A 13,144-nucleotide genomic window follows, 5' to 3' on the forward strand; every position below is an offset into this window, starting at 1 on the left:
AGCCTTGCAAGCAAGGACTGAGGTTCAGCTCCTTATGGCTTGAGGCCTAAATTCGGTCACGTGTCGCCTGTCTGCCTGACTGGTTCGGTTTTGGCGCTGAGTACTTGCATTACTGTTGGTGTTTATTATCTTGTTTTTACAAGTTTCAACTAAACATTCCGAGAGGACCTGCGGGTCCGTGAGGCATGGGGGACTAGTTCAGTCCTCATTGGCTCTGAGCTGATTGTTTGGGACTCGGTGGAGTTTCAGTCTGTCACACTCTGTAGGTTCCGATTCTTGGGGATTGAGTTTTTCCTTCCCCCCGCGTGGGTTGAGGATTGGAGGTTTTGGACCTCTTTGCCGCCGTTTTGGGCAGTCTTGCCTTCCCAGGGCTATTGTACTTGTTCCTTTTTTGGGGACTCTTCCTTAGGGTTGAGATCTCTGGTCTGGGTATATTTTCTCCTTTAGCGGTTAAGGCCGCTATATGGGAGGGCCTTGCGAACTCCCTTTTCTGGGGATTTGCGTTCCTTATTGGGTTAATTGGCTATTTTTCTTATCCTAGCTATGTCTAGGGGTTGTTTTCGGGTTTGGGATGCTATGAATTCTTATTCCCTGGATGTTGTCCTCTGGGTTTGTACTCTGAGAAGATTATGAGGCCTAGCCTTATTGACTCGCTCTTCAGGTGACTTTGTCCCTGATGTCCCTTGGGTTGGGATTTTTTGTGTGAGTCTTCGCCCCATTCTACGGGTTGGTCTTACTTCCCGGTGTAGTCTGTTTTTTCTTCAGACGGGTATGGTGTTCCCTGGGGTATTGTTTGTCTGTACAATTCTGGGGCTCGGGCTTCTTTTAGGATTTTTTTTAAATTTATTTTTTATTTCTGTCTGGCCCTTATTCTCCAGGGAATGTGGACTATTTCTTATGGTCTTAATAGTTGTGCTGCTAGCAGCTGGGCCAGGAGCTTTGTGTGCTTAAGCTCCTTGCGGCCTGTCTTGTTCTTGATCGTATGTGATTTCCTTTTTGGAGAGTTCCTTTCAGGTTCATCAGGGGCGCCTGGATGATTTTCGTTCGGCTCTACTTCCGGCTTGGCCTTGTGAGCGTGTGCGCCGTCCTTGTCTGTGCCCTTCCCTTGAAGTAGGTTGTCTTCATTCCTTAGAGGTGAGGTTTCCTCTCTTTGAAAGATGTTGCCCTGTCCTGTGTGTAGGAGGGGGGTGACAGGTGGTCCTGTTAAGAGGGTGATTCTCTTTCTGGGATTCTTCTTTTCTGTCTGATTGTGCAGTTTCCATTCTGAACCGCATAGTTCCGCTTATCTTTATAGGTTCTCCTTTGGAGTGCCCGTTGTGGGTGCTATGTGGAGTCTGCCATAGGGTGTCGGGCTAGATTCATAAGACTTCTGTCTTTTCTACCTATCTCTATGGGGATCTTCCTTGGCTTCTAAGCTCTGTTGGGCTTGTATTTTAGTCCTGTTGCTTGGGCTGGTCTGGTGTGAACTAGGATCTGAGATGAGCGGTGTTTCCTCGGTTTGTGGAGGTCTGGAGAGCCTTGGTTTGAGGTTATGGGCTCCTTGTTGCCCGGCTACGTGTGTTGGCCTTGCAGCCTTGGATATCCTGAGTGTACCCACTAGTTGGTGGATGGAGTGTTTTCTTTTTCAGTCATCTTGGTATGACTGTTGCATTTAGTGCTCAGATGCTGCTTCTCTGGGGTTATCGCACATGTTGGTGAGAATATTTTGATATTCTGATTTTCTGGCGACTTGGGACTTTGGTTTCAGTTGTTTGTTTGAGACAATAGCTCTGATATTTTCAGAGAAGTTTGCTTCTCTGTTCTGTTCCCCGATCCAACCTTGTGGTTCAGCGCTGTCATGGTCTGGGCATTGCCTTCCCTTGTTTTGGGAAACCTTGGGGTCCCTGTGAGCGTGGTTTGCTTTTTGGGTTCCACTTTTATTTGGATTGGATTGCGCCCTGTTTAAGGTTTTCTGGGAATCCCTGTTATTCCTCCATATCCTCTCCTTTTGGGAGTTTTCCGTTTTCTCCTTTTCTATGAAGGGGTGTGTGGTTGAGGTTCATCCTTTGGACGATGGTGTCTTCTGGAGGCGTGTTGGCTCAGTTGCGTCCGTTTCTGGGCTCTAGTTCGGCTTGTGGACTATCTCTGGGTCAGTGTCCTTAGGGCCGTGTTTTCTTTTTCAAATGTTTTCTGGCTTCAGACAAAGCAGATTTTTTTCGGGGTTGTAGTTTCAGGTTTGGTGCCTTCAGAATGGGCCGCCTTTTGTACCCTCCTGTTTTAGCATTCAGTGTCGTCTATAGCTTGGGCATTGTTTTCCCAAAAGTAATGAATGCAGCTGTGGACTCTTTCCATTTATGAAGAAAAACATAAATTATGCTTATCTGATAATTTTCTTTTCTTCAGATGGAAAGAGTACACAACTCCCCGTCCGTGTTTTTATGGGGTCGGCTGTGATTTTTGTTCTTCTAGCACCTTTTCACCCTGATGTTTCTTCTACTGTTCCTTGTTCCTCTGCAGAATGACTGGGGGATGAGGGGAGTGGGAGGAGTATTTAAGCCTTTGGCTGGGGTGTCTTTGCCTCCTCCTGGTGGCCAGGTTCTTATTTCCCAAACGTAATGAATGCAGCTGTGGACTCTTTCCATCTGAAGAAAAGAACATTATCCGGTAAGCATAATTTATTTTTTCTATATTCCTCTCTTTTCCTCCACAGCTCTTGGAGTATGTTGGGAAGGGTAAAAGTATAATCGATGTTGGGCTGGCACAGGCACGACGCAGTCTCAGCACACGGAGTCATTACTTTGAGGTGGAAATTGTTGATCCTGGCGAGAAGTGTTACATAGCACTAGGGTTGGCTAGAAAGGTAAGTAATGGTGATTTCCCTAATCTTTTGCTTATTCAGCTAAGATGGTATTTTTGTCTTGTCACACCCTGTGTGATTATTTGCACATAATAGGCTGTGAGGGAACATATCTTCTCCATAAGCTCCACTATTCCTTAAAAATAAACTTGATAAGAATTTGGGGGGGTGGGGGGGAGCAGAAGCAGTTTGGCACAGGAAACAATATGGCAGGCAGCAAGCAAGCAGTGCATGTAAGATTCTTTCCCATGATGGAAGAGGCTGTAGGAACACGACCACCCATGTTTCTTGTCTTGCTGTGTGGTGTCCCTTTTTTGTGCAGACAGAATAATTGGATTTTCTCTCTTACATGCTTTAACATACCAAAAAATAAATCCCCTCCGTCTCCAACTGCTGCCATCCAGAAGCTAGAACCCACCTGAATCATCCTCCTGACATGCTGCCTCCGATGTAGCTGTGGTGTCAACAGGGCAGCACATCTCCTACTTGCTGCATGGCTGCCCTGCTTTACCCCACATCTGTTCATCCTTCCCTCTCTCCCTCCAGAGCCTTCATCTCGCCGCCCTACTCCTCCTTCCCCCTCCCTCCACAGCCCTCATCTCGGCGCAAATGCCAACTTGTAAGAAATTGTTAGATCCTGCGCTCGGGTAATATAACTGAGAGGAAGACAGATCAGTTATACAAAGTATATGTATATATATATATATATATATATGTGTGTGTGTGTGTATATATATATACATATATATATATATATATATATATATATATATGTGTGTGTGTATATATATATGTGTGTGTGTGTGTATGTATGTATATATAATTAACCCTTTCACTGCTGATTTGTGTTATTTGATAAGGTTTTGTGGCTGCAAAAAAGACTGGACATAACCCTTTTGCAATATCCTGGGTTGTCTATTAGTAAGCAGACTGATTATACAAAATCACTTCCCTTACTTATTGTTTAGGCTCCCCATTGCAGCTCAGACGATAGCTCTATTTGTTGTCTTCATTATCAAAAAATTTGAAAATCTATGGCAGGGTTTGATTCACTTTGAGCTTGATAACCTATAAGCTTAAAGGGACAGTAAACCTTAAAAATAATGTTATATAATTCTGCACATAGTGCAGAATTATATAACATTATTTAGGTGATATAGCCATAAACACCTTTTTCTCCTGTTAAGTGTAGTCAGTCCACGGGTCATCCATTACTTATGGAATATATCTCTTCCTAACAGGAAACTGCAAGAGAATTACCCAGCAGAGCTGCTATATAGCTCCTCCCCTCACATATCATACTCTTGCAGCCTAACTAAAAAGGAAGCTGTGAGAGATCTGTGGTGTTTTTTAACTTAGTTTATTTCTACAATCAAAAGTTTGTTATTTTTAAATGGCACCGGAGTGTGCTGTTTATTCTCAGGCAGCATTAGAAGAAGAATCTACCTGGGTTTTTTTTCTATGGTCTTAGCAGACGTAACTAAGATCCACTGGCTGTTTCTCATCTGAGGAGTGAGGTAACTTCAGAGAAGGGGAATAGCATGCAGGGCTCCCCTGCAACAAATGAGGTATGTGCAGTAATTTTATTTTCTGAGGTATGGAATTGACTGAGAAAATACTGCTGATACCATTGTAAAGTAAGTTCAGCCTTAAATGCAGTGATAGCGACTGGTATTAGGCTGATGAGTGTGTGTACACTGAATGTATTTTTCTAAGGAATGGAATTGACTCTGAAAATACTGTTAATACTGAAATAATGTATGAGCCTTAACTGCAGTAAAAACGACTGGTAGCAGGCTTATTAATAATAATACATAACTTTCAAATGTATGTTTAAAACGTTTACTGGCTTGTTAATCGTTTTTGTGAGGTACTTGGTGATAAAACTTATTAGGGCATGATTTTTACCACATGGCCATTTTTGTTTTCTGCATAGAAACAGTTTCTGAGCTTCTCCACTGTTGTAATATGAGTGGGAGGGGCCTATTTTAGCGCTTTTTTGCGCAGTAAAAATTCAGTCACAATCTGTCTACTTCATCCTCCATGATCCAGATCGTCTCTAGAGAGCTCAGGGGTCTTCAAAATCCATTTTGAGGGAGGTAATCAGGCACAGCAGTCCTGTGACAGTGTATTTGACTGTGAGAAAAACGTTAATTATATAATTGTTATCCGTTTTTGGGTACTAAGGGGTTAATCATCCATTTGCTGGTGGGTGCAATCCTTTGCTAACTTAATACATTTACTGTGAAAATTTGGTTGCTATAACTATTTTGGTCATTGTTATTTCAACTGTGTCAGTTTTTCTGTGCTTCTTAAAGGCACAGTAACGTTTTTTATATTGCTTGTAAATTAATTTTGAAAAGTATTTCCAAGTTTGCTAGTCTCATTGCTAGTTTGTTTAAACATGTCTGACTCAGATGAATCTCTTTGTTCACTATGTTTAAAGGCCAATGTGGAGCCCAATAGAAATTTGTGTACTAATTGCATTGATGCTACTTTAAATAAAAGTCAATCTTTACATGTAAAGAAATTATCACCAGACGACGAGGGGGAAGTTATGCCGACTAACTCTCCTCACGTGTCAGTACCTTCGCCTCCCGCTCAGGAGGTGCGTGATTTTGTGGCGCCAAGTACATCAGGGAGGCCCTTACAAATCACTTTGCAAGACATGGCTACTGTTATGACAGAAGTATTATCTAAGTTGCCAGAATTAAGAGGCAAGCGCGATAGCTCTGGGTTAAGGATAGAGCGCGCGGATGAGATGAGAGCCATGTCAGATACTGCGTCACAGTTTGCAGAACGTGAGGACGGAGAGCTTCATTCTGTGGGTGACGGATCTGATCCAGGGAGACTGGATTCAGAGATTTCCAATTTTAAATTTAAGCTAGAGAACCTCCGCACATTGCTAGGGGAGGTATTAGCGGCTCTGAATGATTGTAACACGGTTGCAATTCCAGAGAAATTATGTAGGTTGGATAGATACTATGCGGTACCGGTGTGTACTGACGTATTTCCTATACCAAAAAGGCTTACAGAGATTATTAGCAAGGAGTGGGATAGACCGGGTGTGCCTTTTACCCCTCCTCCCATATTTAGGAAAATGTTTCCTATTGACGCCACCACACGAGACTTATGGCAGACGGTCCCTAAGGTGGAGGGAGCAGTTTCTACTTTAGCTAAGCGTACCACTATCCCGGTGGAGGATAGTTGTGCCTTTTCAGATCCAATGGATAAAAAATTAGAGGGTTACCTTAAGAAAATGTTTGTTCAACAAGGTTTTATTTTACAGCCCCTCGCATGCATTGCGCCTGTCACTGCTGCGGCAGCATTCTGGTTTGAGTCTCTGGAAGAGGCCATTCGCTCAGCTCCATTGGATGAAATAATCAACAAGCTTAAGACACTTAAGCTAGCTAACGCATTTGTTTCTGATGCTGTTGTGCATTTAACCAAACTTACGGCTAAGAACTCCGGATTCGCCATCCAAGCGCGCAGAGCGCTATGGCTTAAATCCTGGTCAGCTGACGTAACTTCTAAATCTAAATTGCTTAATATTCCTTTCAAAGGGCAGACCTTATTCGGGCCCGGCTTGAAAGAAATTATTGCTGACATTACGGGAGGTAAGGGCCATGCTCTACCTCAGGACAGGGCCAAATCAAAGGCCAAACAGTCTAATTTTCGTGCCTTTCGTAACTTCAAGGCAGGAGCAGCATCAACTTCCTCCGCTCCAAAACAGGAAGGAGCTGTTGCTCGTTACAGACAGGGCTGGAAAGTTAACCAGTCCTGGAACAGGGGCAAGCAGGCCAAGAAACCTGTTGCTGCCCCCAAAACAGCATGAAGAGAGGGCCCCCTATCCGGAAACGGATCTAGTGGGGGGCAGACTTTCTCTCTTCGCCCAGGCTTGGGCAAGAGATGTCCAGGATCCCTGGGCGTTGGAGATCATATCTCAGGGATATCTCCTGGACTTCAAAACTTCTCCTCCACGGGGGAGATTTCATCTTTCAAGGTTATCAGCAAACCAAATAAAGAAAGAGGCGTTTCTACGCTGTGTACAAGACCTCTTACTAATGGGGGTAATCCACCCAGTTCCGCGGACGGAACACGGGCAGGGATTCTATTCAAACCTATTTGTGGTTCCCAAGAAAGAGGGAACCTTCAGGCCAATCTTGGACTTAAAAATCCTAAACAAATTTCTAAGAGTTCCATCATTCAAAATGGAAACTATTCGAACCATCCTTCCCATGATCCAAGAGGGTCAGTACATGACCACAGTGGATCTAAAGGATGCCTACCTTCACATACCGATTCACAAGGACCATTACCGGTATCTGAGATTTGCCTTCCTAGACAGACATTACCAGTTTGTAGCTCTTCCCTTCGGATTAGCTACGGCTCCAAGAATCTTTACAAAAATTCTAGGATCACTTCTGGCGGTACTAAGACCGCGAGGCATAGCGGTGACTCCGTACCTAGACGACATTCTGATACAAGCGTCAAGTTTTCAAACTGCCAAGTCTCATACAGAGATAGTTCTGGCATTTCTGAGGTCGCATGGGTGGAAGGTGAACGTGGAAAAGAGTTCTCTATTACCACTTACAAGAGTTCCCTTTCTAGGGACTCTTATAGATTCTGTAGAGATGAAAATTTACCTGACAGAGGCCAGGTTATTAAAACTTCTAAATGCTTGCCGTGTCCTTCACTCCATTCCACACCCGTCTGTAGCTCAGTGCATGGAAGTAATCGACTTAATGGTAGCGGCAATGGACATAGTACCATTTGCGCGCCTGCATCTCAGACCGCTGCAATTGTGCATGCTAAGTCAGTGGAACGGGGATTACTCAGATTTTTCCCCCCTACTAAATCTGGATCAAGAGACCAGAGATTCTCTTCTATGGTTGCTTTCTCGGCCACATCTGTCCAACGGGATGACCTTTCGCAGGCCAGATTGGACGATTGTAACAACAGACGCCAGCCTTCTAGGCTGGGGAGCAGTCTGGAATTCCCTGAAAGCTCAGGGATTATGGACTCAGGAGGAGAAACTCCTCCCAATAAATATTCTGGAGTTAAGAGCAATATTCAATGCTCTCCTAGCTTGGCCTCAGTTAGCAACTCTGAGGTTCATCAGATTTCAGTCGGACAACATCACGACTGTGGCTTACATCAACCATCAAGGGGGAACCAGAAGTTCCCTAGCGATGTTGGAAGTCTCAAAGATAATTCGCTGGGCAGAGTCTCACTCTTGCCACCTGTCAGCGATCTACACCCCAGGCGTGGAGAACTGGGAGGCGGATTTTCTAAGTCGCCAGACTTTTCATCCGGGGGAGTGGGAGCTTCATCCGGAGGTCTTTGCTCAACTGATTATTCGTTGGGGCAAACCAGATCTGGATCTCATGGCGTCTCGTCAGAACGCCAAGCTTCCTTGTTACGGATCCAGGTCCAGGGACCCGGGAGCGGTGCTGATAGATGCTCTTACAGCCCCTTGGGTCTTCAACATGGCTTATGTGTTTCCACCATTCCCGATGCTTCCTCGTTTGATTGCCAAGATCAAACAGGAGAGAGCTTCGGTGATTCTGATAGCGCCTGCGTGGCCACGCAGGACCTGGTATGCAGACCTAGTGGACATGTCGTCCTGTCCACCGTGGTCTCTGCCTCTGAGACAGGACCTTCTAATTCAGGGTCCTTTCAAACATCCAAATCTAATTTCTCTGAGGCTGACTGCATGGAGATTGAACGCTTGATTCTATCAAAGCGTGGCTTCTCGGAGTCGGTTATTGATACCTTAATACAGGCTAGGAAGCCTGTTACCAGAAAAATTTACCATAAGATATGGCGTAAATATTTACATTGGTGCGTATCCAAGAGTTACTTATGGAGTAAGGTTAGGATTCCTAGGATATTGTCCTTTCTACAAGAGGGTTTAGAAAAGGGCTTATCTACTAGTTCGTTAAAGGGACAGATTTCTGTCTATTCTTCTACACAAACGTCTGGCTGAAGTTCCAGACGTTCAGGCTTTCTGTCAGGCTTTAACTAGGATTAAGCTTGTGTTTAAGTCTGTTGCTCCGCCGTGGAGCTTAAACTTAGTTCTTAATGTTCTTCAAGGCGTTCCATTTGAACCCCTTCATTCCATTGATATCAAGCTGTTATCTTGGAAAGTTCTGTTTTTGATGGCTATTTCCTCGGCTCAAAGAGTCTCTGAGTTATCTGCCTTACATTGTGATTCTCCTTATCTGATTTTTCATTCAGACAAGGTAGTCCTGCGTACTAAACCTGGGTTCTTACCTAAGGTAGTTACTAACAGGAATATCAATCAAGAGATTGTTGTTCCATCTCTGTGTCCTAACCCTTCTTCAAAGAAGGAACGACTTTTGCATAATCTGGACGTAGTCCGTGCCCTGAAATTCTATTTGCAGGCAACTAAGGATTTTCGTCAAACTTCTTCCCTGTTTGTCGTTTACTCTGGACAGAGGAGAGGTCAAAAGGCTTCGGCTACCTCTCTCTTTTTTTGGCTTCGTAGCATAATACGCTTAGCCTATGAGACTGCTGGACAGCAGCCTCCTGAAAGGATTACAGCTCATTCTACTAGAGCTGTGGCTTCCACCTGGGCCTTTAAAAATGAGGCCTCTGTTGAACAGATTTGCAAGGCTGCGACTTGGTCTTCGCTTCACACTTTTTCAAAATTTTACAAATTTGACACTTTTGCTTCGTCGGAGGCTATTTTTGGGAGAAAGGTACTTCAGGCAGTGGTTCCTTCTGTTTAATGTTCCTGCCTTGTCCCTCCCTTCATCCGTGTACTTTAGCTTTGGTATTCCATAAGTAATGGATGACCCGTGGACTGACTACACTTAACAGGAGAAAACATAATTTATGCTTACCTGATAAATTCCTTTCTCCTGTAGTGTAGTCAGTCCACGGCCCACCCTGTTTTTACGGCAGGTCTAAATTTTAATTAAACTCCAGTCACCACTGTACCCTATGGTTCCTCCTTTCTCGTCTGCTTTGGTCGAATGACTGAGTATGATATGTGAGGGGAGGAGCTATATAGCAGCTCTGCTGGGTAATTCTCTTGCAGTTTCCTGTTAGGAAGAGATATATTCCATAAGTAATGGATGACCCGTGGACTGACTACACTACAGGAGAAAGGAATTTATCAGGTAAGCATAAATTATGTTTTTACAGTTTAATTAGCTAAAATACGGCGCTTTTACAGACCCGCTCTCTGCTCTCTGTCACAGGAGCGAGCTGCACTTAGTGCTATGGCGCGATCGGGCCGGGCTGTGACTATACAGCTGGCCCGATGCGCTGACTGAATGTTACAGACCCGCTCAGCAGAGAGCAGAGAGCGGGTCTGTAAAAGCGCCGTATTTTAGCTAATTAAACTGTAAAAAAAGGCGTTTATGGCTATATCACCTAAATAATGTTATATAATTCTGCACTATGTGCAGAATTATATAACATTATTTTTAAGGTTTACTGTCCCTTTAAGCTTTCATCACTTGCAGAATAAAATTTCTATCGTTAATGCGTATTATCTCCATTATTATTATAGAAACAATTCCCCTCATATAAGGATCACCCCATGCTGTTTTTTATGTGGCCCATCGAGATGTTAATGAATTGGAGGTATAGACAGAAATACAGCCCATGTATGTAGCATAACAAATAACATTTTGTTTTTATTTCTTTAACACAGGATTATCCAAAAAATCGGCATCCGGGCTGGAGCAGAGGTTCTGTTGCTTATCATGCCGGTATATCTTTTGTATTAGTTTTTATTGTAAGCAGTATGTCTGTAAGAGAGAGCTGGGATTAGAGTCTTATAGTAAACTCATTGGTGGTAATACACCTGTTTCACTCTAACAACAACTGACTCTCAAAGTGGTCTTTTAAAAGGACATGGAACTCAATTTTTTTTCTTTCATGATTCGGATAGGGCATGTTATATAACAATTTTCTCATTTACTTCTGTTATCTTATTTGTTTTTTTCTCTTGGTATTCTTTGTTGAAAAGCATACCTAGGTAGGCTCAGGAGCTGCGATTGGTTGCTACACACACATGTTGTTGGCTCACTTGATGCTTTCAGCTAGCCCCCAGTAGTTTATTACTCCTTCCTCAACAAGGGAGACCAAGAGAATGAAGCAAAATAGATAATAGAGAATAAAATTTGAAACAACTTTACAGTTAACTTCTATCTGAATAATGAAATAAAAAATGTGTTTCAAATTTGTGTTTGTTCTATCATAATACTGAACTTCTATAATTGTAAACTATAAATCAGCGTAAACATAGTAGCAAAAATGTAAACATTTTATCCATTTGTTTTTTTACATATGTCCCCAATCACCGCCTTGAACACTAATCCTATACTTCTAATACAGCTTTTGTGTCTAGACAATGTTGAGGTGTCATGGCACCATGGCTCATTTAAATATTTTCTTATTCCCACAGATGATGGAAAGATATTTCATGGCAGTGGTGTTGGGGATCCATTTGGACCTCGTTGTTACAAAGGAGACATCATGGGCTGTGGAATTATGTTTCCGCGAGACTATATTCTTGACAGTGAAGGTAGTTTACAAAGTAACATTCTGTGTGTAAGACATACAAGATTATGTTTTATAATGTATAGGAAGAGAAGTCTACTTCTGAGAACTGGAATTTGGCTTTTGTAGGTGAGAGCGATGATGGCAATGATATGAAGGAGCTAAAGCTGCAGCCGCGGGGAGTGAGAAATGTAATGTACCTTCGTCGGGAGCAGCAACAAGGAGAGGACGGAGAAGAAGAGGAGGAGGAGGAAGAGGAGGAGGAAATAGAGAGGGAACATGATGGCAAGAAAGTCATGGTAAGCATCTGAAATCTCTGCAGCAGTATGTAATACAGGATACGAATAAATAAAGGAACATCACATAACAATACTCCAGTATTCTGTAAAGCTAGTAGCTTTTTGTGCCTTGTATTCATTATGGCATCCTGTAGTGCAGTGTTTCTCAACCGTGGTTCTCAAGTACCCCCAACAAGCAATGTTTTCATTATAGCTGGACTAGAGCACAGGTGAAATAATCAGCTGATTAGTAACCATGGTAACTAACCTGCTTTCATCAATCAGCTGATTATTTCACCTGTGCTCTAGTCCAACTATAATGAAAACATTGCCTGCTGGGGTTACTTGAGGACCGCGGTTGGGAAACAATGCTGTAGTGTAATCGTTTTTAAAAATCCTCTGAAAGGCATCATATGCAATACTAAGATGATTAGAACAGAAGCATAGTAAAATATTTCAGTGTATTAATAAAACTTATTGACATTTACCTTAGTGCAATACCATTTGGATAACAATTGCTGTTTGAAGCAGTGCTGGATTGATGATAAAGCTGCATAAAAGTTTGGTCCTAAAATGTGTCAACACCCAACAACCATTTCATAGTAATGTTTATATAAATAAAAGGAAAAGAAGGAGGTTATCTGTTTTCTCAGACATTATGAACTCTGCACACAGAAGTATTATCTTGTTACAGTTAGCTACTGTCTTAATCTATTTCTCACTTACTGTATATGTGACAGTTGTTATAAAGATATTTTATCAATTTTTCTTTGTTATGTTATCTTTATTTGAAAAAGCAAGAATGTAAGCTTAGGAGCCGACCCATTTTTGATTCAGTACCTGGGTAGCGCTTGCTGATTGGTAGTTACATTTAGACACCAATCAGCAAGCGCTACCTTGGTGCTGAACCAAAAATGAACCGGCTCCTAGCTTAAATTCAAATAAAGATATAAGAAAAAGAACAAAGAAAATTGATAATAGGAGTAAATTAGAAAGTTGCTTAAAATTGCTTGCTCCATCTGAATCATGAAAGTTTAATTTTGACCTAGACCATTCATTTTAAGAGAAAACCAATTTGAAATTGTGCTTTAACTTCTACCTGTTTTATGGCACAGCTTTCCTCTACAGGATCAATGCAATTATTACCTTAAAAAAAATCAGTGTTTCAAAATAGTGTCTTTATACAGAAAAATAAATATATATTGGCTCACTTTACTATCACTCACTAATAAAAATGTGCCACTTAACTGAGCAGTGACAGGTGACTAGCGCTCCTCCAAGCAATGCATGTGTTGCTATGGGGGGATTATGGGAGAAATTAAGCAGAGGAAGGTGAATATATAGTTAGTGCAGCAGTTTTGTGAGGCATAATAAATTAAATATATAGTTTCTGTGGGTGTAAATGGGGAATCCTGTCCATAACTTTGGTAGAGTGATTATACAGGGATCGGTAGAATTTCTCCTCTTCCACTTGCTTTTCTTTATTTGGCTT

At 42.4% G+C, this 13,144-nt stretch overlaps 1 protein-coding gene across 1 annotated transcript in view; it reads left to right on the plus strand.

Annotated features, from left to right (window-relative positions):
- Window positions 1-13,144, plus strand: part of SPRYD3 (SPRY domain containing 3) — a 76,431-nt gene that overhangs the window by 58,748 nt on the left and 4,539 nt on the right. The window contains exons 7-10 of the mRNA XM_053708327.1: window positions 2,690-2,839; window positions 10,524-10,581; window positions 11,280-11,399; window positions 11,504-11,673. Of these exons, the coding sequence (XP_053564302.1) occupies window positions 2,690-2,839; window positions 10,524-10,581; window positions 11,280-11,399; window positions 11,504-11,673 (498 nt within the window). The remainder of the gene's footprint in view (window positions 1-2,689; window positions 2,840-10,523; window positions 10,582-11,279; window positions 11,400-11,503; window positions 11,674-13,144) is intronic.

The sequence above is a fragment of the Bombina bombina genome, chromosome 3 (assembly GCF_027579735.1).
Source record: "Bombina bombina isolate aBomBom1 chromosome 3, aBomBom1.pri, whole genome shotgun sequence".
NCBI lineage: Eukaryota > Metazoa > Chordata > Amphibia > Anura > Bombinatoridae > Bombina > Bombina bombina.